The sequence below is a fragment of the Balaenoptera physalus genome (genome assembly GCF_965194825.1).
Source record: "Balaenoptera physalus genome assembly, chromosome: 7".
NCBI lineage: Eukaryota > Metazoa > Chordata > Mammalia > Artiodactyla > Balaenopteridae > Balaenoptera > Balaenoptera physalus.
In genome coordinates, this window is record NC_138886.1 from 36,687,939 (window position 1) to 36,714,635 (window position 26,697).

The 26,697-nt window shown below is 47.8% G+C and overlaps 2 protein-coding genes across 2 annotated transcripts in view; both read right to left on the reverse strand.

Moving 5' to 3' along the window:
• LOC309665174 (uncharacterized protein) overlaps positions 1-12,059 on the reverse strand; it is a 95,566-nt gene extending 83,507 nt beyond the window's left edge. Inside the window, exon 1 of the mRNA XM_082471392.1 lies at positions 1,893-12,059. The gene's annotated coding sequence lies outside the window, so the exon portion shown is untranslated. The remainder of the gene's footprint in view (positions 1-1,892) is intronic.
• A 92-nt stretch (positions 12,060-12,151) lies between these two features.
• SPAAR (small regulatory polypeptide of amino acid response) lies at positions 12,152-15,528 on the reverse strand. Its single transcript, XM_082468808.1, has 2 exons — positions 14,195-15,528; positions 12,152-13,691 (listed from the first exon to the last, which is right to left on the reverse strand). Exon 2 carries the CDS (start codon positions 13,351-13,353, stop codon positions 13,126-13,128), a length of 228 nt encoding a protein of 75 aa, XP_082324934.1. The 5' UTR covers positions 13,354-13,691; positions 14,195-15,528; the 3' UTR covers positions 12,152-13,125.
• Between the last annotated feature and the right edge of the window lie 11,169 nt (positions 15,529-26,697).

The window sequence follows — 26,697 nt, forward strand, 5'->3', positions numbered from 1 at the left end:
ATAAAGTCATCAGCCAGTTGAGATGCTCACAGAAGGATTTTGATCAAGGGAAACAGTTTACTGTAGGTACACTAAATTTCTGAGACTATTGGACACTTTTATTCAAAGAAAGCATTTAAGAAAGTAATCATTTCAATTTTAAGAATTGAACTTTGAAAATTAATTTTGTTTTCAAACACTAATAAAAAATCAGTGTTTATTAAAAAGTAGCTATATATGGAAAAAATGAATACTTTGTTAATAAAGTTTAATTTACTGTAAAGCAAGTGGATCCCATTTCTGGCTTCTCTAGTTGCCCCATGAAATTATCTAGCAGCTGTAACTAAACAAGAGTGGCATCTAGTGGCCACTAGCATAAACTACAGCTCCTTGAAAGGTCAAGTCCGAGAGAGCCTGGGTGTCGTTTCATCCACCTTGCGGTTTACCAGATTTCCAGATTTCACAGAGATATAATTTATTTTTAATGGAGACTTACATGGAGTTGTCGAGATTTTATTTTGTTGAGTTAGGATGTTAAACAACAACAATAACAAATACCACCTACTATCTAACAATAAATAGAACATAATCTCAGAACAAAGGAAATGTACTTCAAATATCAAATATTTAGCTTTATAAAAAATGTTCCAGGGGGCTTCCCTGGTGGCGCAGTGGTTGAGAATCTGCCTGCCAATGGAGGGGACACGGGTTCGAGCCCTGGTCTGGGAAGATCCCACATGCCGCAGAGCAACTAGGCCCGTGAGCCACAACTACTGAGCCTGCGCGTCTGGAGCCTGTGCTCCACAACAGGAGAGGCGGCGATAGTGAGAGGCCCGCGCACCGTGATGAAGAGTGGCCCCCGCTTGCTGCAACTAGAGAAAGCCCTCGCACAGAAACGAAGATCTAACACAGCCATAAATAAATAAATAAATAAATAAATAAATATTTTTAAAAAGCATTGAGATTCATGATTATTAAAAAAAAAAAAATGTTACACATTGTCTTTTCTTTCTTCAATAGGAAAATGAGACCTGGAAATCTTTATGGACAGGTACCAATGTATAGCCTGGTAATTGGGAACTGGTACTTAATTGATAAATTCTTTCTACAATAGAGTGTCCTCGGCTTAAGTGCTCCCAGCAGTGGAGAGGTGCCCCCCTCCGCTACCTCCTTCCAGCTCTGCTAGATAGGTTTCTCTTTAAGTAAGGGTAAAATTGGCAGCCTCTATGCATGGGTCCTGATTTTGGCCTGGGGAGTCTCCATGAAGAAGCCTAAATTCTTTTTTATTTTGACGTATGAAAGTGGCTCTCAGATCCCCAGCGCTCACCTCTCATGATCTCTTCCCTAGGCTGAATCCCCTTGTTCCTTCAGCCAGTACTTATACTCTCAGCTGGCGGAGCAATAAAGTACATTCTATGCCTTCCAGGAGTCTGGTTGCTACAAAGTTAAGATTACAGACATTCCTGAAAAGATCCCGTGAAGGATTAGAAATCTGAAAACTTCTTTCCCCAGGCTAACCAACTCAGAGCAGTAAATAGTTGGCTGGTAGGAAGCAGCAGCATAGCACAGGGAGATCAGCTCCGTGCTTTGAGATGACCTAGAGGGGTGGGATAGGGAGGGTGGGAGGGAGGCTCAAGAAGGAGGGGACATGTGTATGCTTACGGCTGATTCGCTTTGTTGTGCAACAGTAAATAACACAGTATTGTGAAGCAATTATACTCCAGTAAAGATCTATTAAAAAAAATTTTACTTACTCGTCAACCTTGGCAGACAGGCAGGAGGCACCCAGGGGGCTACAGTCTCCTACATTACAAATTATATCATTTGCACGTCTAGGTCAGATCTCCTCCCCCAGGCCTCCCGAGTCACTGAATAATGCTGAGTTCTTTCATCAATCATACTCTGTTACTGACCTTTCTAAGTTTCTTCCTAGTGGTCTGTGCTTTCCATAGGAACAGATGGGTTAGTCTGCCGTTTAATTCATTTTAGCTGTGAGTGATTAAAAGAAAAGAATAGTACGCCCTCCCTATTTAAGGACATTTCCCAGACGTTGCACCCCACTTTTTTGGCCACTCCTAGCTCCAAGGGAGGTTGTGTTGTTTTTGTGCTAAGAATAAGTATGAAGGGGGGGGACTTCCCTGGTGGTCCAGTGGCTAAGACTCCACGCTCCCAACGCAGGCGGCCCGGATTCTATTCCTGGTCAGGGAACTAGATCCCACATGACTCAACTAAGAGTCCGCATGCCACAACTAAAAAAGGATCCCGTATGCCGCAGCAAAGATCCTGCAAGCCACAGCGAAGATCTCCCGCATGCCGCAACAAAGACCGAGCGCAGCCAAATTAATGAATAAATATTAAAAAAAAAAAAAAAGAATGAAGAAGAAAACAGGCTGGAGACAACCAGCTATGTTGACAACTAACTTGTGCCACGTGTACAAGATCAGACAGAGGTCAAGTGATTACTAATCAATCCTGGTGGTCAGCCTCTCTGGAAAATCACTAAACTTAACACCAAACTGTATAGGACTCCACACCTAAAATGCCCTAAAATAAGATGAATGACAATGACCAGTGGGCAAAATTGGGACCAATGAAAACATAGCCAGTAGAATCATGATCATTCAAACAAATGGGATGTTTTAACTCAGATTTTCTGGATTAGTGTTTCTCTGCAGGAATTCCTTCCCAGCATTTCTCAGAAATGTTATGTTTTTCCAAAGCCCAAATCCTAATAAAAATAAGTTGAGGAATCTAGAAACCTGAGAAAACTATTCCCCTGTGAGAATTAAAACTTAATGATCAACATAGAGATCTCACTAGTTCAAAGGAATCCACTAATACCAAATCGAAAGCGAGAGTAGAAAACGCAAAAGCATGTATTGGAAAATTAAGGTCGACAGTTCCAGAATGGAATGGGAGCAGGAAGAAGAGATGTGGTCACAATCTAATCGGTCTTGCCTGTGGTGTGGTAGAGCTGGCTCACAAAGGAGAGAGAGAGAGCAGCCAGTTACGAGCATCTCTTTCTGACTCTCGGTGACATCACGTGGGTAGCTTGAAATTGACCCTAGTGGGAATATTTACATCTCCCCTCAGAAATTGACAAAAGCTACATATTATGACTTCCCCCCCCCCCCAGGGAGTCAGTTTACCAGCACACACTGGTTATAAGTGTGTGCTTGTGGCCTGGTCTGTTTCTAACAGCAAGTCATTTCTACAAATAAAATAAATATTAGTAAGTTCATACACATAGGATATTTATACAAATACTATGAGTGGTGTCAGAAAAAAATAACAAACTTTGGAAGCAAAATAAGTCCTTATATTGGCAATTTCAACAAGTGATTCTGTGTAGTGCTATTAACGTTGCTAGCAGGTCTGAACATTAATACCATATGAAAACTTTCCAATAATGTAGTTGGCATTTCCAAATATTTGAGTATTCACCATAGGCTACAGTTCTTTGTAAATACTTAACAGAAGAGATGCAAAAGAAAAAGATGTGATTGTTGTTGTAGAACACTCCAACATGAAATCAGAAACTGCTCTAAAATCTGAATTGGCAAGAGCAATTTTTTTTTTTTTTAAACCCAAGCGCTGGATTTATTTGCTCACTATTCATTTTCACATCCCACCATCTCCACAACTTTCAGTAAAGTAAGGACTACCAAACAGGGGTCTCCAATCAGGTCCAAGCAGTAGCCACCAGCAAGGGCAATATTAAATTCAATGGCAAAATCAAGACTGAGGCAAGCAGACCAAAAAAAAAAAAATTATAATAAAAAAAGGAAATGAGCTTCTATGAAGCAACATGCACCCTAACACTCAACTTGAAAATGTTTGGGATGTGCTCTTAATTCAACCTACATCAATGCAAAATGAAAGTTTTCTATGTCTGGAATATCTGTCACAAAGCAAAGATCAAGATTATCTTTAATTCTTGTCTTTTTAAAGTGGGAGCAATTAATTCTTTGTCTTTTTAAAGTTCATTTATCAAAGTATAACTTTTAAATATCAAATATTTGTGGTATTCTCTTTCAATTTTAAGTGATTTTGTTTGGAATTTATTTGGGGTTAATGTTTCCTTCCTTTTAACGTTTTCTATATCCAATGTCTGTATTAGGTTGAGATCATTTTTCCATGTTATTGAAATAATCTTGGCATAATATATTGATTCATAATAATAACAAACTATAAAACTATGTTATTTACTGAAAACTTCTGAAACTTTAAGCATCATTCTATCACAGACCATTATTCACTGTTTATTATTATGGTCACTCATTATTTAAAAGCATGTAAATAAGTGTTATGAATAGTGCATAATAATTTATGATTTCAGAAATTCTCAAGAATTCCTGGAAATTGCAATTTGTCGTTCCTGACTGCTGAACATTAGTATCAGTTGGGAATTTGAAAACATCATTCTGGATCATTGACTTTCAAACTTTCTGAAGCAGCAGACCTTTTTTTAATCAAACAAAATCTACCTTGGAAATAGAAGATATAAAGGAGATAAAAATGAAACTCTGGCTGAAGGAGATGGGAGAATAAGGAGATGTGACCCTGTCCTAAACTTTGCGACCAAATTGCTGAATGGCTTGGGGTTCATCACTTTAGTGTCTCGAGGTCTTAGTTTTCTCATCTGTAAACTACAGTCGATACCGCTACACTGGGTCCCCGTGCATATCGCAGGAGACAGTTGCGATGATGCTGCAGAAGAGCTTTGCAAACCTGGGACACCTTGTAGAGCTTCAAGTGCTGGACAGACAGAGAACTTCCACACACCTGATCCAGCCCTTGTGCTGTGAGCCTGATGGAAGAGCAAGGACCCCAGACTCCACGCCCCACCCTGGCTACTTTCCTAGGACTCTCTCTCTGCCAGTGTCCCTTCCTTTTAAGAGCTGGGGTTTCAAGATGTAAACAAGACCTCAGATTTAAAGTGGGATCAGGCAGCAAAACACAGACATTTTTATTCCTCACATGAAAATTATGAATTGTGAAAAGGGGGTTTGAATTTTGAGGAAGTTCCAAGTTCACTGAAATGGGGGCCAGAAAGTTGTATTTCAGTCTGGAACTGCCATACAGTCTAGAGAAATGTCAGGTCCCTCACAGAACATCAGGTCACACATCTGTAAAAGGCCAGGCGGGCTAGGATGACTCCGTTTTTCCACTCACAGGATTCATGTTGCCTCGTTCCCCAGCTAAGCTCACACAGGAAAAGGAATCAATTTTGTTCATCTGTGTCCAGAGTGTTCCTGCTAAGTGGAGCTCTGGCATTCCTCCGGCCAGAGAGCTCTTTTTGCAAATAACAACAGTAATAGTAAAGTTTGCTCTTTTTAACCTTTGTACCATCTTATTAAAAAATAATGTTACATGGAAAAAAAAGCAACAAATTCTTATTAAAATATATTCAAACGATGCAGAAGAATATAAAGAAAACAGTGTTTCCTTCTCCCTCCAAGCCTATCCCTAGTGGTAATCATATCCTTCCAGACTTTTCTCTATGTTTATACAAACACATACACATAAGTGTAATTTAGGAGTTTTTTGGTTCTTTTTTTTCCTTAGGAAGAAAGGATATTTATTTGCTCCCCCTTTCTTCTTATAAGACCATTCTGTAACTTACTTTTCTTTCTCTATTTTTAGTAGGCAGTTTCCAAGTCAGTACATTTTTGTAATGACTATTATTCCATTTTGTGGCTGTACCACAATTTGTTTATATATTTCTCTGTTGGTGGTACTTGGATCTTTATAATACTTTGCTATCAAAAATAAAACTGCAAGAACACCCTTGCGTGCTTGTATGGCTGTTTCCACAGGACAGGCCTGGGATTGTTGGAGATACACATCGCATAACACCTAGCACAGCCTGACGGTCACCGTGTTGTTACTCTCACCCTACTCATCTGACAAGTATGATTCCTATCTTCCCATCCTTTTCTCTAAAGTAGTCCAGCCCATCTATCCCCCGAGCCCAACCGCCTTCTTCAGCTCTAATACTTGCATCCCCTCAGATGCCACCTTATTTGTTCCTTGACAGCCAGGAATGGGATTCCTGATGGGCAAATTCCGACCTTGGTGAACACTAATGGCGGAGCCAAGGATACTCTGCTGCTGTAACAAGTTACCACAAACTTAGTGGCTTAAAACAATACAGAGGTACTATCTTACAGTTCTGGAGCCAGAGTCCAAGATGGGACTCACTGGGACTCGTGTCAGAGGGCTGAGTTCCTATCTGGAGACACTAGGTCTGTTTCCTTGTCTTTTCCTTTCCAACTTCTAGAGGCTGCCCTCATTTCTTAGCTGGTGGCCTTCACATCACTCTGACCTGACTTTCATGCTTCCCTCTTTCACATTTAAGGACCCTTTTGATTACATTGGACTCATCTGGATAATCCAGAATAATCTTTTTATTGATTGATTGAATGATTGATTGAATTTTGGCTGCGTTGGGTCTTCACTTGCTGTGCGTGGGCTTTCTCTAGTTGCAGCGAGCAGGGGCTACTCTTCGTTGTGGTGCGCGGGCTTCTCACTGCGGTGGCTTCTCTTGTTGCAGAACATGGGCTCTCAGCATGTGGGCTTCAGTAGTTGTGGCACGTGGGCTCAGTAGTTGTGGCTCACGGGCTCTAGAGTGCAAGCTCAGTAGCTGTGGCGCACGGGCTTAGTTGCTCCGCGGCATGTGGGATCTTCCCGGACCAGGGCTCGAACCCGTGTCCCCTGCATTGGCAGGCGGATTCTTAACCACTGCGCCACCAGGGAAGTCCCAATCCAGAATAATCTTATTTTAAGGTCAATTGATGAGCCAGTGGAATTCCATCAGCAACTGTAATTCCCTTTGCCATGTAATATGAGTGGTGCAGGGCAGCCCCTGCCAGTAGTGGGCCCTGCTATCTCCCTCCACAACAGTGTGGGGCGGAGGCAGGAGGGGCCAGAGGCGGGAGAGGCCCTGGCAGGTTTCTCAGCCTTCCCTGAACTGGGGACCGGGGATACGAATCCATGCGCCCTCTCAGGAGGCAGAAGGTAGGTGCGTGTCTAGCTAAGCCTCTCCCGCAGGCTAAGCTGAGTCCCAGGACACTCCTTCTACCCTCCCCAAGCCACCCAAACACACCCCCCAGGCCCTGAAGTCCCCGCAGTCACCCTCACATCCAGATCTCAGCGTTTCCTAGAAACTTAGCCACCATCCCCCAACTCCTCAGCCTTTTCTACCTCAACCCTGTGAATTACGCAGAATATGTGTGTGTCTGTCTGTTGGTCCTGAGAATTTGTCACCATTTCTACGTCTGTGTTTGACTGGGTTTTTATATCTCTTCCTCAGATTGGAGTTGGTTCATTTTATAACTTAGAAAAATTAATTTTGTTCTTTTCCTTTGTTAGTTTCTTGCTGTCTCTTATCCAAAAGCAAACCATTTATTACAGGAAATACAGATAAACAAAAAGGGAAAACATGAAACGCACAAACATCCCGCCCACCTGGAGACAATCACTACTTAACACCTGGGCATGTAGCTCTCCACACCCTCTTCTATGCATCTAAGTGTATTTTAACAGAAATAGAATTTTACCACAGGGCATGTTTATAGTTCTCCAATTCCCTCTACTTTTTAACTTACTGATATATGATAAATGCCCTTTTATGGTAATGAGTTTAAATTTACCTCATTGTTTCTACACCTGCCTAGTGTCATGTTGTGTCTCTGCTAGGATTTGCCCGGACCCCCTCTGATTGGTGTTTAGTCTGCTCCTAACTTTCACTCTTACAAATGCACTGGATGAATGCATCTGTGTGTGTGTGTGTGTGTGCGTGCGCGCGCGTATAGCAGTGTGTGTCTTTTCAAGTGTCGTGTCCTGAGGGGAGCGGGGACTGGCAGAGCACAATGGCCCTTTTCAACTCCTTGGAACAAGTGGTTTCCTTTAAGGAAGGTACTTTTCCGGAAAACATGTTATTTCAGGGTCTCCTGATTCCAGAATCCAGCCTGTCCCAGAGAGAAACACAAAGCTGCTTGCAGGGTCAGGAGTGTGGAGGAAGGGCAGGCGGAGGGGCAGGGGCTCCTGACAGCTGGGTTTCCAGGCTCTTCCCTCCCTCACATGGCCTCTAGACAAGGGGGCAGGATTCTCACCTCCTCTGCACCAGGCTGAGGCCCAGCCAGTGAGTGGCGTGGGCAGCGCTGGGACAGAGCTGGGCAGGGTTCTCCCTCCCCTTTGTCCGGGGGCGGACCTGGGCGTGGAGAGGCACAGTCTATACCTCTGCAGGGAGGCCTTGGCTGGGCAGCCGGGGCTGAGGCCTGTTAACCCAGAAGTCCAACCCTTGGCAGAGTTATCTGGGGTGGGGTTTCCTGGGCTGCCTGTTCAAACTGTATATGGCAAAGACCTCTTCCTTCTTCAAAGACAGATCCAGGTGGGTCACGTGTGAGCAAGACTCTTGTACAGGGAAACCCAGGGCAAATCAGATCCCTGGTGCTCCAGCCTTTCCTTCATCCTGAAGATATGAAATGGGTCGGCTTAGACTTGCAGCCCCCATTTACAGAGGAAAAGGGCAGGTTCACTTTGTGTCTGCAGGTTCTAGCAGCGCTGGGATGCATTGGCCCAGAGCGACCCACAGCGGGGGCTCAGGTCCCTCGGCTGTAAAATGGAGATGAGGGGGTCGCTGTGAGCAAAGACAAGATGAAACGCAGAAAGCATAGTGCCTAGCACACAGTAGGAGTCCAATAAATAAGAACTAGTATTAGCAGAATGAACAGAGAGAATGCTGCCTTTGGAGACTGAGAGATTGGGGGTTCAAGTGCGGCTCCACCCAGACTTCCAGGTGACCTTGAGCAGCCTCTTCCCTCACCGCCACCAAGTAAACACTCCCGGCTTTGCCAGCCTCCTGGGGCCAGCCTTAGCCTCTGTCCTTACACTGCCACCTCCTCCCTTGAGGATAGAGGGGCTCCGTGCTGGCCTGCTAGAGAACCCCTCCCTCTTCTTACACAATGGGCTGCACTGGGAGGAACGGCAGGAGCACTTCAGGCCAACACACAGCACGGCATACTCACACACACGCCTGACAACACACACACGCACACAACATACACACTCACACCATACAGCGTGCACACACAGATGCCACACGCACACACCACACCCAAACCACACACATTCTCGCATCCACACACGTAAGAAAAGCAGGACTGTCGGAGCTGCTCCTCCCTTCTCCGGGGCATCATTCCAGGCTCTCCTTGACCCCAGCTCCCCTAGACCCATCTCTGAGCAGATGCTCTGGCTTCACCAAGGAAACAGACTATCTGGCATGATGCCCTCATCTCCCTCCTTCCCCACGTGCCCCCCACACAACATGAGCATCTACCCATATCCTCAAGTATCTTTCCCAGCAGCATTGCCCTGCCCCCCATCTGCCATCCAGACCTGACCCCTTGGAGCCCCTCTGCGTGCTCCAGCTCTCAGCCCCACCCTTCTGTGGGTCCCTGCCTTGCTGGCGACTGTCAGTGTCTCGCTCTGCAATCCTTCTCCTTCGGGCTTTCCATATGCTCAACCTCCCTCCCCTTCTTAAAAAGACCAATAGTAAACTCTCCCTCTGGCCACAATACATCGCCCTTCTTCCCTTCAAATTATCTTCAGCTGTGATCTCCTGCTGACTCAGCTCCCACTGACTCCACCGCCTCTGTGCACACACGTGCCCACGCACACGCACACCACCGTAGGGCTGCTCCCTTCACTCCTCTCAAACTGTTCTCGTCAAGGTCATTGTCAACTGTCACGTTGCATAACCCAAGGCCTCTTCTGGGTGCTCACCTTCGCTGGCCCCCCTGATGCTTTCAACCCACTGACCCGCCCTCTCTGAGAACCACTCTCCCTCGTAGGTTGTCCGATAAAATACCAGACACCCAGTTCAATCTGAACCTCAGATAGACAACGAGTAATATTTTAGTATAAGTGTGTCCCAAATACTGCATGGGATCTATGTATACTAAAAATTATTTGTTGTCTACCTGAAATTAGAATTAACTGATGTCCTGTATTTTTATTTGCTAAATCGGGTAACCCTACTCCCCACTTCTCTGCCCCCCTCGCTCCCCACCTTCCTGCCCCTTCTCTAGCTGCTCCTCCTTGGTGCCTCCTTTCTGCCAGCCTGCTCCAGGGTGCTGGCCTTGACTGCCTGCCCTTCTCAAACTCCCTGCTTTCCTGGAACAGCCTCTCCCTCACCCTTGGCTCCACTGCCACTGTGGGCCGGCCACCCCCTGAGTCTCCAAGAACCTTCTCTCAGCTCCTGCTGCAGGAGCCACCTCTCCCCTGTAGCAACAGCAAGTTGCAACGCTGGTGTGTGTGTGTGTGTGTGTGTGTGTGTGTGTGCGCGCGCTAGGGAAGACTGCTCCTGCCCAGCCTGACAAGGAAGGCTGCCTCTTAGTTGCCTTCATCTTCTGTTGCCCGGAAACATGCTGGCCAGATGTGGCAAGAAGTGGTTCCGTCAGGAGCTGGCTGTGGCCCAGCCTCGTCTCCTCACGCCTGCTCGGGCTGAACTGCTTACTCCCTGCCCGCACGTTCTCTGAACCTCCATTCATGCCGCCGTTCCCTCTGTCTGGACACCCTCCCCCAAACTCTGCTTGCTGAAGTGCCAACTTTTCTTCAAGTCCAACTCAAGAGCCACCTCCTCCCAGGTTTCCCTGGGTCTCCCAGCTCTCCCTCCCTTGAGCACCTGTGTTATTTGCACCCTTGTCCAGGTGACTATATTGGGAGTTCATCGAATGCTGGGACCAGGTCTGGTTGACTCCCACATTCCCTGGGTGGGGCCTGGTACACAGTCGGTGCTCAGCCAGTGTTTATTGAATGGAGGAGTGAATGACAATGAGTGAATGAGTGATGAGATGAATGAATGAATGCATGAGTAGATGAGGAAGTAAGGCTAAGTGAGTAGATGGAGTGGGTGGATGGGTGGGTGGATGGGTGGGTGGATGGATGGGTGGATGGATGGGTGGGTGGATGGGTGGATGGATGAGTGAGTAGATGAGCGAATGAGCAAATAAGGAGACCTCAGGGCTTGACAGACTGCCCGCCTGCAGAGTGAGGCTGCCCCCCACATTGCTTGTTTTCAGAGTTGCGTGAGTCCAGCCTACAGACCTTCCCTCCATGGACCCAGGGAAGGATGTGACCACACGATACAGAGGCAAAGCCCTGGGCCTGGGGTCCTGATACTTTGGTCCAGCTGAAGATGCCCGACCTAGAACAGAGCTAACTCTGCTTGAGATCAGAGAGAGGCTGAGGCCCACTCTTCTCTCCCCTCCCAGATCTTGCACTGCCATCTCTGCCCACCTGGGGCTCCTGTGCCCGTTATTTCTTTGTCCCTGGACACCCTCACCCACCTCTGACTGGTCTGCGCACCTCTGAGAACAGGCCGCTGCTGAGCTCCTGTGGAGATGCACCACCCAGGACCCCTTCAAGGAAGGACTTCAGGGCCAGCCTCAGCTGCAGAGCTGCTTCGCCTGAGGTCAAACTTGGGGGGCTGGGGGGAGCACTCAGAGTCAGCAAAGGTGGGGGGATATTAAGGGCCTGCATCATTATTTGTCTCTTTCCTCTATCTAATCCTGCTTCCTCCTCCTTCCCCTCACAGATGTTGACCCCTATAAACATCTTGTACCCCAAACTCTGTCTGGGCTTCACTTTCAGAGAACATGACCTGAACAGTTCACTCCACTCAACTGAGGGCCTCCAGGTCCTCCCTGCAGCCGGTACCCTCCACATGCTCTATGAAGGCCCTGCTTGCGGGATCTAGGGTCCAGAGTGACCAAGACGCAGTCCCCAGGAGCTCCTGTCCCTGGGCTGTGCCTCTTCCCTCCCCATGTTCACCCCACTCCACCCCACTCCACCCCTCTCCACCAGCCTGACTCTCTCCCTGTCCCCTTACCCTTCTGCACTTCTGCAGCCCTAAGCCTCTCTCTCTGAGAGTCCTTCCTATGGCAGCCACGTGGCCAGAGTGGCCCATCCGGGCACCCTCAGGGGCCAGACCTCCTCTCAAGGTCAGTCCTGCCCCCTTCAACAGGCAGGTCCTGGGAGAGTCATTCCTTCAGGGCTGGCTGGAGACATGAGTCAGGAGACTCAGAATTCTGCACCCTTCAAACCATATGCTAAATATGGCCCGGCATTTATTTCATGGGTACAGAGAAAACAGATTTTCTATAAATAAAAACTGAACATCTATTTATTTATTTGTGATGCAAACAAGAGCTTTGTTACATACTGTCAATATAACATAACATTTTAACTTATTCGAAATTAACTTTCAGTTCTGTCATTTGGAGTTCTATCATTTTTCTATCATTCCTGAGTGACACAAGTCACTTACAGTCTCTAAGAATAGAAGTGACCTATAAGAATATAGTAATAAAGTCTCATTCAAAATATGTTTCAAAGTCTTCTTTCTGGCTTTCCTGTTAATAAAACATCTTGTACTTTCTGTGACTCTATTTTTCTCTTCTGTTTCCTTTTGTGATTCCCCAACCCTGATTCTTGGGAGACCCATAAAAGGATATGCATTTTCAATTATAAAATAAATCGCCAGTTCCCAGGAAGCAGCCCTTTGGTTTCAGAATTTCAGGGCTGATTTCAGGTAAAGGGTAGGAGGCAGATCTCAGGGGTGGGCTCTGCAGGATATGCACAGGCAAGTAGCAAAATGACTCAATTAGAGGAACAGATAAGAAGTGGTTTGTAAAACTGTCCACTGAAGGCGCTGCTTCCTCTGGTGGCAATAGAACCAGTTTCATAGGCATCCTGGGATAACTTGAGTTAACCAACACTCTGTTCACAATAAAGTCCAGTGATATTTCAGTTCACCGTGAAGCTCAGAAGAGCTGGCCCACCATGTCATCCAACACTGCCCGGTCACTCAAGCTCCGGACCTCTCCTAAGCCCCATCCTGTGGGTTGGGTCCAGCTGAGCTCTCAGGGGTCACAGCTGACTCCCACCTGGTCCCATCACCATGGATCTCCCAGACTGGAGGGCGTGGCAAGCTGGGATGGGATGGGACAGGGAGTTTTCTGGATACAGGCAGGGAAGGACAGGAATGCCGGGCTTGGAGGAGTGGGTCATCAGAGAAGGCATGCTGGGGGGTAGATGAGTCTGACCACCAGCAGAGCAAATCCTGGGGGCTGGTAGGTCTCACATGAAGGTCCAGAAGTCCCGGACACCCGCCACTGGCTGGGCATGATGACCTGGCCCCGTGGAGAGAGAAGCCTCCTGGCGAAACGTGGCCACCGTGAAGCTAGGGCGTGGGCTCCCCTGAGAATCCTGGGTCCTTGAGTCACAGCTGAAACAGCAAAGGATGCAGGTGATGGCCACGGTGACCACGAATAGTACGGCCACCATTCCAATCACTGCCGTTTCCATGGCCCCGTTTGGCCACTGACCCACTGAGCAACCCGGGATGCGTCTCGGACCTTAGCTCCCCATCCGAAGCGAGGGGCTTTTGGTGATGGCAGGTACCCTTGCTCCTCCAGCTGCTCTCCCTGTGGTCTTCTAAGAAGATACCGGTCTGAGGCCCTGGCTGGTGCCCCCTCTGGGCCGTTGGGTGCCCCACATGGCTCTACTCCGACCTCAGTGGGTCTCTGTCACTGTTTTCTAAGCCTCGGGCCAGGTTTCTAAGAGCCATGGGCAACTCCCCTGGCAGCTCTGGAAGAAGCGCTGTCCTGAGAGATGTGAGCTCAAGACTCCCTGGATGCAGGGGGCTGGAAGGAGAAGGCAGAAGACTTTGCTCAGAGGGAGCCTCACTAACCCGGCCCTCCGATGACGCATATGGATTTCACGAGTGTTTGTACACTCAGACAAAAGACAAAATACTCCCCATCCTGTGGATCCGAGATGAGCCCAGGCTCCTCCCCTGGATGAACCTTGGGCCAGTCCTTGAATCAGCCTATCTGCTGCCTCTCGAACCCCTGGCCCTGTGCTGGGGGCAGGGACGAAAGTGGGGAGGAGGCAATGGCAGCTCTGGGCCAGATGCAGGGAGTGCTGCTAGGAAACAAGTGCCCTTTCACTCGGCCTCCTTTTCTGCACGGGCTGGGAGAGTGCTGTTTAGATAAGGCAGGTCATGCTCCGGGCGGGATATCTGAGCCTTCAGTAACTACTGTGGGCTCCTTAGTCCCTCTCTCCATCTCCTGCTCCAGCCTCCCCGCAGCCCGCCTCGCTGCCTGCTCGTGCCAGCTGCTCACACTCAGCTGCCGTGAAAACTTACCCTGGGCTCCGCGAGGGACAGCTCTGGCTGTACGCAGTGCCGTGGGCTCCTGAGCCGGTGGCCACCCCAGGGGCCAGGCCATGGCACACGCATTCCCAGGGTACCGCAGCCTTGGTCCTGCCGGGGACGAGGCTCTGAGATGTCTGAGCGGCTGTGAGCACTTCCTGCATTCCTTCCTCCAATTGTGAGTGAGGGCCCAGGACCCGCACAGCTGCCGGCCCCCTTGGTGACTGCACTCACCCCACCTCACCCCCGTGCACACCCATGCCGCTCCAGCCCTGCTCCCTGCCAGGGTCTCCACTTCACTGGCTCGGGGGAGGGGGTGAGCCAGGCCCAGGCCACGAGTAAGTCTGCCAGAAGGGGCTCCATCCTGACTGTCACTCGGTCACAGCCCTTCCACAGCCAACACCTCCTGAGACCACCACCACTTCCGGAAAGTAGCCTGGGTTATTAGCCCCACTTTACCCAACCTTGGAGAAAAGGTATTGTGAGAAACAAGAATTCCAGGTACTAGACACAGTCAGGCACTATCTAGTATCATGGTTCCAGCAACATTGCGAAGTGATATTATCTCCATTTCAGAGATAACAGTGCCCATAGTCACAGAGGTTAAATGACCTGCCCACGGCCTACTGCTAGTTAGTAGTGATAACTAGAGTACCAAATAGTCTAGGAGGGGCTTCCTCCCTTTCCTCTTAGTTCGATGCTCTCTCTAGGTACCACCGGTCCACAGAGCAATTGCCTCCTTCTACAGTTTTACTGATCAGAGAGCAAAGGCCCAGAGAGGGCCAAGGCCTAGCCCAGGGTCACACAGCCTGGGTCCTTTTCAATTTCTCCAAGGCCCAGTGAACTTTCTTTGGTACTAGTTGTAGGAAACTGCCTACACACAGAATGGGAGAGTGACTATTCGGAGTAAATGATACCCCGCTAAATTCTCTCTCTTCCCTTTTCTAAGATGACCGGACACCCACACAGAGGAGGAGCCCAGAGCCAGCGGGGGCTGTGACAGTAAGCTGGACACTTTGAATTATTTGTATTAACTGGGGCGACCAGAAGAAGGAGACAGGAAACATGATGAGCCAATCTGTGGGGCCTGTGGTTTCAGACTGAATTACCAAAATCAATTAGTCAGTTTGGGAGACAGAGGGCACCAGGGGAACTGCTTGTCCTAAGGGTTTATTCCAGGTATTTTCTCTTCTTGCGACTTCTGTAATCCTATGATAGACAGTCCCTGCCCATGAGCCCCAGATGAAATGGGGCTCCCAAAGATGTCCACCACTTAGACACACATCTGTCATCCCAGCATCCATCACTGTCTACTGGTCAGAAGAAAGACCACGCCCCATACATTCCATATATATATATATATATATATATATATATATATATATATATATATATATATATATATATATATAGTGGGGTTTTTTGGGGGTTTTTTTTGGCCTTACCACGTGGCATGTGGGATATTAATTCCCCCACTAGTGATCGAACCTGCACCGCTTACTGTGGAAGCTCAGAGTCTTAACCACTGGACCACCAGGGAAGTCCCCCATACATCCCACTTATATTAACAAGGGAACAGGTGATGGCAGACATCCTGGTTCTCCCAGAGGATGCTTGAAGCCACACTTAGGAAAGACAGGCCAGCCAAGGCTGACATGGGGCTCTGCAGAGGGATGGGGGGCATGGTCCAAGCCAGCAGGCTACAGACCTCCACACACCTCCAACACTGGGGAGATAGGGTAGGAACACAGGCTCCCTCAGCAAGGCCCCGGGAGCTCAACGGCCTAATCCTTGCAGGGTCCTACTGCTATACCTTGTGTCCCTGAAGCCCCAAGCTTCTGGCAGTGGTTATTCCAAGCACATTTACTTTTCTAGAGAGCATGAGGCTCTGGGAATCCTTCCTGAGCATCTGTTGTGTGGACTGCTTCCACCCTGGGCGGTGGGGAGCCTTCAAAGAGTTCTCAGACCTGTGAGGGCAGGGGCCTTTGAATCGTGCCGTAAATCTCTAGGGAAAGAGAGTGTTTCCAGTGTGCCAACAGAAGTAACGATAACAACAACAATAATAATAATAAATTGGAAACCCATAGGAGTGAGTAACAAATTCGTCTTGGGCAAAGACACAGAGAAGGGAAGGTGCAGGGTGTTTTCTGAGCCTGAGGACTGGAGCGGTGCGGATAGGACAAAAGGAACACGGGTAGGCACGAAACAGACCAGGGGGCCTTGAATGGCCAACCAAGGGGCAGAGACTTTGTTCCCAGGGCAGTGAGGAGGCTACAGTGTGGGGACGCTTCACAAAGGGGCAGGGCTGGAGGTAGGCAGACCCGGAGGGCCTGTGGCAGGAGTCCAGGCTGGGGATGAGCTAAGGGCAGCCGTAGCGGGAGGGGAGGGGAGGCGGGTTCAAAAGGCACCGTAGACCCCGATCCACTTTCCCAAGCCTGAAGTCTAGTCCAGCTCTCAGTGTGAATTTGCCTCCCTCTCCCCCTCCCACCCCTTCCCATCCCAGCCCTCACAGAGAATCCACCAGGAAATAGAAAAGAAACAGGACATTCTGTTCCAGTGAGTCAGTCACCAGGCCCCGGACTTTCTGGCCCGTTCTCCAGCCCCTCCCCACCACCTGGCCTGGCCCCCAAGCCTCTCCCCCTCCACTTCCCACCCTGGCTCACGGGACTTCCTTCCTCAGGGAAGGCCTCAGAACAAGATTTCCGTGCTCACTTTGGAATTCCGTCAGCTGTTCTGGGGTATTTGGGAAAAGGCCTCCAGGCTTTGGCAAGAAGTTTCTGTCATCTATCCCATTTCAGGGAAGAGGAAACTGAGACTCCGAGGAGGCGAGCTCTCTCCCAAGGCCACCCAGCACCACACCCTCCCTCCCAGACACAGTGCCAGCCACGCACGGGCGGGTCAGGCTGGCTGGAGACTCAAGGCCTGGATAGGAAACCCTGACCCAGTTACCAAAGAAACATTAATTCAGCACAGCCCATGGAAGGGGGCTTCTGCAATTCCAGAGCGCAGTCTGTCCTAGAGATGGACTGAAAAGAGCCCTGGAGGTAGAGCCCAGGGGCCAGCGTGGAGGGCCTCGCTCCTCCTCTCTATGAGCCCTCTCTGGGCAGGGCTGCCTGCAAACCCTAACCTCCCCCTCATCATAGCTCAGGCCCCAGGCCTTCTCACCTACTGTCCACGAGCCCTGCAGAGCCGCCCAATCTCCCCCACTGCAGGGCCTGCACCAGGCACTCGTTCCCAGCGGAGAGGAAGGTCCAGGGCAAGGCAGACACAGGGCTGGCCGCTCCCTCCCTCCCACTTGAGTTACAATCAAGAGCCTCTTCACAAAAGCTTCTTAGTGGTTTTTATTTTCTTGTATTAAGGCACCATTGACTTGACTCTGCAGCCTCAAACTGCCTTCTGCAAATGAAAGGGCGTTACCAGGGCGCCTCCCAGCTACACCAGGGCGCCTCCCAGCTACGCCCGGCCAGAGGCCTGGCTGTTCGGAGAGAGCAGGATACACCTTCTGCGCATTCCCGCACCCCTGTGCACCTGCACCAGACTGGCCGTCACTTCTGGTGCCCGTTGGGACTTACAGTCACAAGGTGGCGTCCGCCCCCAAAGGACCACCGCCACCCCTGCTCTCAGCCCCGTCACCCTCCGGTGTGCGCAGGGCCACCCCTGGTGCTCCTCAGTTCTCCGCCTCCGTAGCACACAGGGCACAGTAGGCGAATGAAGCCCAAGCAGGTCCTGACGTTCACCACCGAGAGGTGCCCTTCTGCACGGGAACCTCGGGGTCCCCGCATCCTGGTGATGGTGGGGCAGGCTGCCATTCAGGCATCAGCGGCGGCCTCGCTGGGCCTGGTGGGCGTGGTGGGCGTGGTGGTGGGCGAGGTGATGGTGGTGATGGAGGGCCGTGTGGGGCATGTGAGGCACACGGCCAGAATAACGGAAATGGTGCAAGCGTCCCAGGTGGCCCCGGCCTGAGGAGATCGGAGGCTGGGCCCACCGGACTCGGTTTCTCCTTGCAGCGGGGTGGTTCCTCTCCACGTCAGGCTCCTCCTGCCTGCAGTACAAGCAGGCGGCCAGCAGCAGCAGCAGCAGAATAGCCACAGCAGCGCCTATGATCAAGCCCACGAGGGTCGTGCTCCCCAGGAGGCCCAGCATCTGGGAGTTGACAGCGGCCTCCGCTCGGTGGCTCCTCGCTGCTTCCTCCCCTTCGGCAGCCTCTGCTCAGCCCTCACAGTCACTGGACTTTGTTTTCTCAGCTCCTGTGGGCTGGAGAGCAGCCAGGGAATGTGGGTGCAGCCTCTTTGGGCTGGAGCTGCCAGCCAAGGGGAGGCCTGGCCACTGTTAGCTCTGGGGAGGCCCACAGCGAGGCTTGGTTGGGACAGAGGAGCTGAAAGGAGGGGCTGCGGGGTGGGGAGAGGCCGGAGGCTGGAGATAAGAGTCTACGCCCCCAATCCTGCCGTTTGGCCAAGTGACTGGGCCAGCTCTGTCCCCTCCCTGGGCCTCTGCTCCCTCCTCTCTTAGAGAGAGCACAGCACATGGGTTCTCGAACCACATGACTCACTAGCCCTGTGATTGTGCACAAGTTTCCTAAACTCTCTGTGCCTCAGTTTCTTCATCTGTAAAATGGCTCATTAGAGTACATTTCCTCATAGGGTTTTCTGAGGATTCAAGGAGTTAAGATTTATAAGGCACTTAAACCAGGTCCTGACACGTTTGCCACTGATATTAAGGTAGTGCAGTTTGCACCAGTCGACTTGGGAGACCTCGTGCCATCTGAGAGTCTGCGGCTCCCTGTCCTGCAGCCCACAGAGGCCTCCTGGACTAGTCAAGTTCTATCGTGCAATTGTCCCACACTTCCGGACCTCAGGCAGGCCCCGCAGGCAGGGTTTTATCATCCAGGGAAGCTGAACAACTGTCTCTGCGTCCTCAGTCCTGCTGGATCTGGGAACTAAGAGGGTCTGGGTGTTAGCCCAGGGCTGTAGGAGGCAGGAAGGAGGCCGCTGAGGTCAGAGAGGGCCCAGTGCCAGCCTCCTGGCTTCCAACCAACAGGCTCAACTGGCCATAAACGGCAGGCCCTCGCTCCACCCCAGCCTCCCTGCCCAGCAGTTGTGACATGCCATTCCTGCCTGGGGGAGAATTTACAGAGGGGGCAGGACCTGAGCAGTTTCGGATCCCTCTCCCCGTCCTGGTCCTGAATCCTCTGTTCATCTAGACAAGCGCTTACCCGTCCCACCCACATGTCCAGGGATGGGCGCCCACTATCTCCCCGGGCAGCCCCTTCTGCTGTGGGCTTGTCGAACTGTTCTCACAGCTCTTGCTCACATGCTGCAGGGCCTCCCCGAAGCCCCCAGCTCTGCATCTCCATCCTGAGACCACGGACGCCCGGGGGCCCTCCACAGTGAGCCCACCTCTGTGGGACCTTGGACAAGCCCCTCCCCTGCAGCCTGTTTCCTCCTCTGGAAAAGTGCCAGGGTAAGAAGTGACCTCTGGGGACCTTCCCTCTCTGACCTCAGTCTGAGACGAGCTCTCTCAGGGAAGCCCCAAACCCTTAGGGCAAACCTCCTCTGGATGGAAAAGCCAAGCATTCCCTTCAACCAAATTGGGCTCTGGGGGCAGCGGGTCTAATGAGTCCTGGGGCTTTCACCCTGGGGTGGGGGGGGGGTGCGTGTGGAGGGAGGAAGCCACTTGAACTTTTAATGATGCTCAAGTGAGAACTCCCTCCTGTGGCTTCTAGAGGCCTGCGAGCCAGCTGCCTTCCCTGGGGGCCTGTTAGGAGGGAAGTGTGCTGGAAGGAGGGGGAGGAAGCCAAACAGAACTTTCTCCTTCTTGGGAGCTTCTGCAAGGAGACTCCCACTCCACACCAGCCACGGGAGGGGGGCAGGGCCCTGCCACTGGCAGAACTCCAGTCAGCACTAAGGGCCTCTTGGAATCACGCAGACCCAGCCCTCACTGAGAGCCAGAGAAACTGAGGGAGGGGACTTGCCTAAGGTACCCCAGCTTTGTGGGCTATTCTAGACAGCAAATGATCAAGACAGCACGATTCCTGGAGTGAGGGGGGGCTCCAGAGTGAGAGCTGAGATCTGCTGAGGACCGTCCACAGAGATAACAGGGAAAGGGTGTGCGGATTTGGATGACTTTGTGGGGGGCAGGGAATTGGGGGAGCTCCCCATCCTACACACACATACACACACATTTATTTTCTTAAGTGCAGGGTCACTCCCCATCTGGACAGAAGATACAATCCTAAGGTGGGCATTTGATTGCAAGCTTTGGGCACTCGGGAAGGTGTTCAGACCATGGTCCTCCAGGACATCACAAGTGACTGAGACCTCCTTGGAGGGCTTGCAGGACTGATGACCTTAGAGGATGTGTGGCTGTATCTAGGGATTCCCTGCCTCAGAAAAGCTGTCCCGTGGCGTTGTCGCTGTATATCTCCCTTAGGGTCGGGGCTTCTGCACGCTCCACAAGCAGCCTTCCAAGATGAGGGGCCAGAGTTCCAGACAATACATACGGCTGATGGGTCAAGACTTTTGGAGTTCATATCATTAGCTTCACGCCCATGCTCTCCAGGGTGCACAGGCCTCTGCATGGACTTGCACACATGTGTACACTTGTAAACCAACATTGCACGGAGAGCAAACTCATGCACCAAGAGTTGTGTGTGCACACACTTATACACAAGTGCACACAAGTTCCCTACAAGCTCACAAACTTGTGCTTCTACTGGCTGCAAGTGGTTTTCGGTTGTCCCATGACAGCAACCATTGTTTTCACTAATTGGTGGCACCACCTAGCGGTGACACTGTAAATAAATCAGTTTTGTATTTGGACCTGTCAAGTTATAGTTCCCTGATCTTTGCTTATAGATCTTAATTTGAACCCATCCTCTTAACTCCTCTCTGTCCCAAATTCTGGTCCAGAAACTGTAAGGAATTTCTACAATATCTAGTGCAGATGGAACCAGACCGATGGATGTATTGACTAAGGAAGGGCATCACCAGGGAGCCCAACTGAGGGGCTGCCCCAGCAGAGCCACCCTAAGCCCCATGATAGACAGCCAGGACTATGCATTAGGGTGAGGTTGGCACAGGCAGGAAACATTTTGGGTGATGCTGGGAACTGCAAAAGTGTCTGCTCGCAAGGTAGTTGGCCAAGACTTAGCCCATCTTTTGGTTTGCACATAAAAGCAGAGACATTGGCCAGAAGGTTCCTAACCTGTGTGCTTATGCCAGTTAGAGAAAGGAGACATTCCTCCAGCAAACCTTGAGCTGCCTCTATAAATACTGAAAAGAAGTTGCCCAGCGCAGTGGCAAACTTCTCTCAAGAGCCCTCCCTGCACTAATCATGGCCAACTGGGTGCCCCTACCTAGAAAACTACACCATAAACAAGTGGGCTTTTTTTTTCCTTTCTCCATTGCCTGGAACCAATATGCTTGAAAATAATCTGCATAATCTTTTCTAGAACCACTTCAAATTCTAATCTCAAACAAACATAGATCTAGGTAGGTCCTTCTGTAAAGGGGATAAATAAAGAAAAATTACTAGACACATGAAAAAAGATATAAGGTATTGTATCCTTACTACCAGAATTGCTAGAATCTTGAAAACAGACACTTAGTAAAATTCTCAAATTTATATTCTAAATAATATTCAAAAGGTCAGTCCATATGTGAGTTTGGGAAATATGCAAAAAAAGAAATTTACTTTTAAATTAAAAACCACTCAAGAAAGACTGCTTTGAAAACCTTCCCCATAACTCTGAAAAAGAATAAAGAAAGAGGGAGAGAAGAAATGCCCAGGAAATCAAACACAGTTGGCTCTTAAACAACATGGGGGGTCAGGGGCACCAACCCACCCACAGTCGAAAATCACCTATAACTTTATAGGTGGCCCTCCATATCAGGGGTTCTGCATCCACAATTCAACCAACCATGGATCGTGTAGTACTGTAGTATTTAGTACTGGAAACAAAACCCACGTGTAAGGGGACCCATGCAGTTCAAACACATGTTGTTGGAGGGTCAACTGCATACTTGCATAATAGACATTCCAGAAGTAGAGAACAGAGCCTGTGGAGAAACAATTGTTAAAGAAATAAAGAAAATTTCCTACCTGAAGAATTGTCTTTAGATCAAAAGTTGCACCTAGTACTAGGCAAACTATTTGAAGAGGCCAGGACAGGCCAGACCAGACCATCTAGGTATATCCAGGTGAAATTTTTTTTTAAAATTATTTATTTATTTATTTATTATTTATGGCTGGGTTGGGTCTTCGTTTCTGTGCGAGGGCTTTCTCTAGTTGCGGCAAATGGGGACCACTCTTCATCGCGCTGCACGGGCCTCTCACTATCGCGGCCTCTCTTGTTGCAGAGCACAGGCTCCGGACGCGCAGGCTCAGTAATTGTGGCTCACGGGCTCAGTTGCTCCGCGGCATGTGGGATCTTCCCAGACCAGGGCGCGAACCCGTGTCCCCTGCATTGGCAGGCAGATTCTCAACCACTGCGCCACCAGGGAAGCCCCCAGGTGAAATTTTAATAGTAAAAATGTCATGTGAAAAACAGGTTTAAAGGAAAGCAAAATGGTAGACCACTATGGAAACAGTTTAGCAGTTTCTTACAAAACTAAACATACTCTATCTACTGTATGATCCAGCAATCACACTCCTTGGTATTTACCCAAAGTTACAACTTATGTGCACACAAAAACCTGCACACGGATGTTTGTAGCAGCTTTATTCATAATTGCCAAAACTTGAAAGCAACCAAGATGTCCTTCAGTAGGTGAATGGATAAACTAAGATATATCCAGACAATGGAATATTATTCAGCACTAAAAAGAAATGAGCTGTTGTTGCCAAAATCTTGGCTCTCTGTGAATCAATGTCGAAAAGAAATACAGAGACAGAGTTCTGGAGGAACAAGAAAAATGGCTTTTTTAAAAAATGTTTACTCTTTTTTTTATTAACATCTTTGTTGGAATATAATTGCTTTACAGTGTTGTGTTAGTTTCTGCTGTACAACAAAGTGAATCAGCCATATGCATACGTATATCCCCATATCCCCTCCCTCTTGTGTCTCCCTCTCACCCTCCTTATCCCACTCCTCTAGGTGGTCGCAAAGCACCGAGCTGATCTCCCTGTGCTATGAAGTTGCTTCCCACTAGCTAGCTATTTTACATTTGGTAGTGTATATATGTCAATGCTACTCTCTCACTTTGTCCCAGCTTACCCTTCCCGCTCCCCATGTCCTCAAGTCCATTCTCTACGTCTGTGTCTCTATTCCTGTCCTGCCCCTAAGTTCATCAGAACCATTTTCTTTTTAGATTCCATATATATGTGCTAGCGTACAGTATTTGTTTTTCTCTTTCTGACTTACTTCACTCTGTATGACAGACTCTAGGTCCATCCACCTCACTACAAATGACTCAATTTTGTTTCTTTTTATGGCTGAGTAATATTCCATTGTATATATGTACCACATCTTCTTTATCCATTCATCTGTCATGGGCATTTACGTTGCTACCATGTCCTGGCTATTGTAAATAGTGCTGCAATGAACATTGTGGTACATGACTCTTTTTGAATTATGGTTTTCTCAGGGTATATGTCCAGTAGTGGGATTACTGGGGCACACGGTAGTTCTATTTTTAGTTTTTTAAGGAACCTCCATACTGTTCTGCATAGTGACTGTATAAATTTACATTCCCACCAACAGTGCAAGAGGGTTCCCTTTTCTCCACAACCTCTTCAGCATCTATTGTTTGTAGATTTTTTGATGATGGCCATTCTGACCGTGTGAGGTGATACCTCATTGTAGTTTTGATTTTCATTTCTCTAATGATTAGTGATGTTGAGCATCTTTTCATGTATTTGTTGGCCATCTGTATATCTTCTTTGGAGAAATGTCTATTTAGGTCTTCGTTTGCAAATACTTTCTCCCATTCTGAGGGTTGTCTTTTAGTCTTGTTTATGGTTTCCTTTGCTGTGCAAAAGCTTTTAAGTTTCAATAGGTCCCATTTGTTTATTTTTGTTTTTATTTCCCTTACTCTATGAGGTGGGTCAAAAAGGATCTTGCTGTGATTTATGTCATAGAGGGTCCTGCCTATGTTTTCCTCTAAGAGTTTTATAGTGTATGGCCTTACATTTAGGTCTTTAATCCATTTTGAGTTTATTTTTTGTATGGTGTTAGGAAGTGTTCTAATTTCATTCTTTTACATGTAGCTGTCCAGTTTTCCCAGCACCACTTATTGAAGAGGCTGTCTTTTCTCCACTGTATATTCTTGCCTCCTTTATCAAATATAAGGTGACCATATTTGCATGGGTTTATCTCTGGGCTTTCTATTCTGTTCCATTGATCTATATTTCTGTTATTGTGCCAATACCATACTGTCTTGATTACCGCAGCTTTGTAGTATAGTCTGAAGTCGGGGAGCCTGATTCCTCCAGTTCCATTTTTCTTTCTCAAGATTGCGTTGGCTATTCAGGATCTTCTGTGCTTCCATACAAATTGTGTGATTTATTGTTCCAGTTCTGTGAAAAATGGCATTGGTAGTTTGATAGGGATTGCATTGAATCTGTAGATTGCTTTGGGTATTATAGTCATTTTCACAATGTTGATTCTTCTAATCCAAGAACATAGTATATCTCTCCATCTGTTTGTATCATCTTTAATTTCTTTCATCAGTGTCTTATAGTTTTCTGCATACAGGTATTTTGTCTCCTTAGATAGGTTTATTCCTAGGTATTTTATTCTTTTTTGTTGCAATGGTAAATGGGAGTATTTCCTTAAATTCTCTTTCAGATTTTTTATCATTAGTGTATAGGAATGCAAGAGACTTCTGTGCATTAATTTTGTATCCTGCTACTTTACCAAATTCATTAATTAGCTCTAGTTGTTTTCTGGTGGCATCTTTAGGATTTTCCATGTATAGTATCATGCCATCTGCAAACAGTGACAGCTTTACTTCTTCTTTTCCAATTTGGATTCCTTTTATTTCTTTTTCTTCTCTGATTGCTGTGGCTAAAACTTCCAAAACTATGTTGAATAATAGTGGTGAGAGTGGGCAACCTTGTCTTGTTCCTGATCTTAGAGGAAATGGTTTCTGTTTTTCACCATTAAGAACGATGTTGGCTGTGGGTTTGTCATATACGGTCTTTATTATGTTGAGGTAGTCTCCCTCTAAGCCTACTTTTTGGAGAGTTCTTATCATAAATGGGTGTTGAATTGTCAAAGGGTTTTTCTGCATCTATTGAGATTATCATATGGTTTTTATCCTTCAATTTGTTAATATGGTGTATCACATTGATTGATTCCCGTATATTGAAGAATCCTTACATTCCTGGGATAAACCCCACTTGATCGTGGTGTATGATCCTTTTAATGTGCTGTTGCATTCTGTTTGCTAGTATTCTGTTGAGGATTTTTGTATCTATGTTCATCAGTGATATTGGCCCGTATTTTTCTTTTTTTGTGACAACTTTGTCTGGTTTTGATGGTGGCCTTGTAGAATGAGTTTGGGATTGTTCCTCCCTCTGCTATATTTTGGAAGAGTTTGAGAAGGATAGGTGTTAGCTCTTCTCTAAATGTTTAATAGAATTAGCCTGTGAAGCCATCTGGTCCTGGGCTTTTGTTTGTTGGAAGATTTTTAATCACAGTTTCAATTTCAGTGCTTGTGATTGGTCTGTTAATATTTTCTATTTCTTCCTGGTTCAGTCTCGGAAGATTGCGCTTTTCTATGAATTTGTCCATTTCTTGCAGGTTGTCCATTTTATTGGCATATAGTTGCTTGTAATAATCTCTCATGATCCTTTGTATTTCTGCAGTGTCAGTTGTTACTTCTCCTTTTTCATTTCTAATTCTGTTGATCTGAGTCTTATCCCTTTTTTTCTTGATGAGTCTGGCTAACGGTTTATCAATTTTGTTTATCTTCTCAAAGAACCAGCTTTTAGTTTTATTGATCTTTGCTATCATTTCCTTCATTTCTTATTCATTTATTTCTGATCTGATCTTTATGATTTCTTTCATTCTGCTAACTTTGGGTTTGTTTTTTTGTTCTTCTTTCTCTAATTGCTTTAGGTGTAAGGTTAGGTTGTTTATTGGAGATTTTTCTTATTTCTTGAGGTAGGATTGTTTTGCTATAAACTTCCCTCTTAGAACTGCTTTTCCTACATCCCATAGGTTTTGGGTCATCGTGTTTTCATTGTCATTTGTTTCTAGGTATTTTTTGATTTCCTCTTTGATTTCTTCAGTGATCTCTTAGTTATTTAGTAGCATATTTTTTAGCCTCCATGTGTTTGTATTTTTTACAGTTTTTTTCCTGTAATTGATATCTAGTCTCCTAGCGTTGTGGTAGGAAAAGATACTTGATACAATTTCAATTTTGTTAAATTTACCAAGGCTTGATTTGTGACCCAAGATATGGTCTATCCTGGAGAATGTTCCATGAGCACTTGAGAAGAAAGTGTAATCTGTTGTTTTTGGATGAAATGTCCTATAAATATCAATTAAGTCC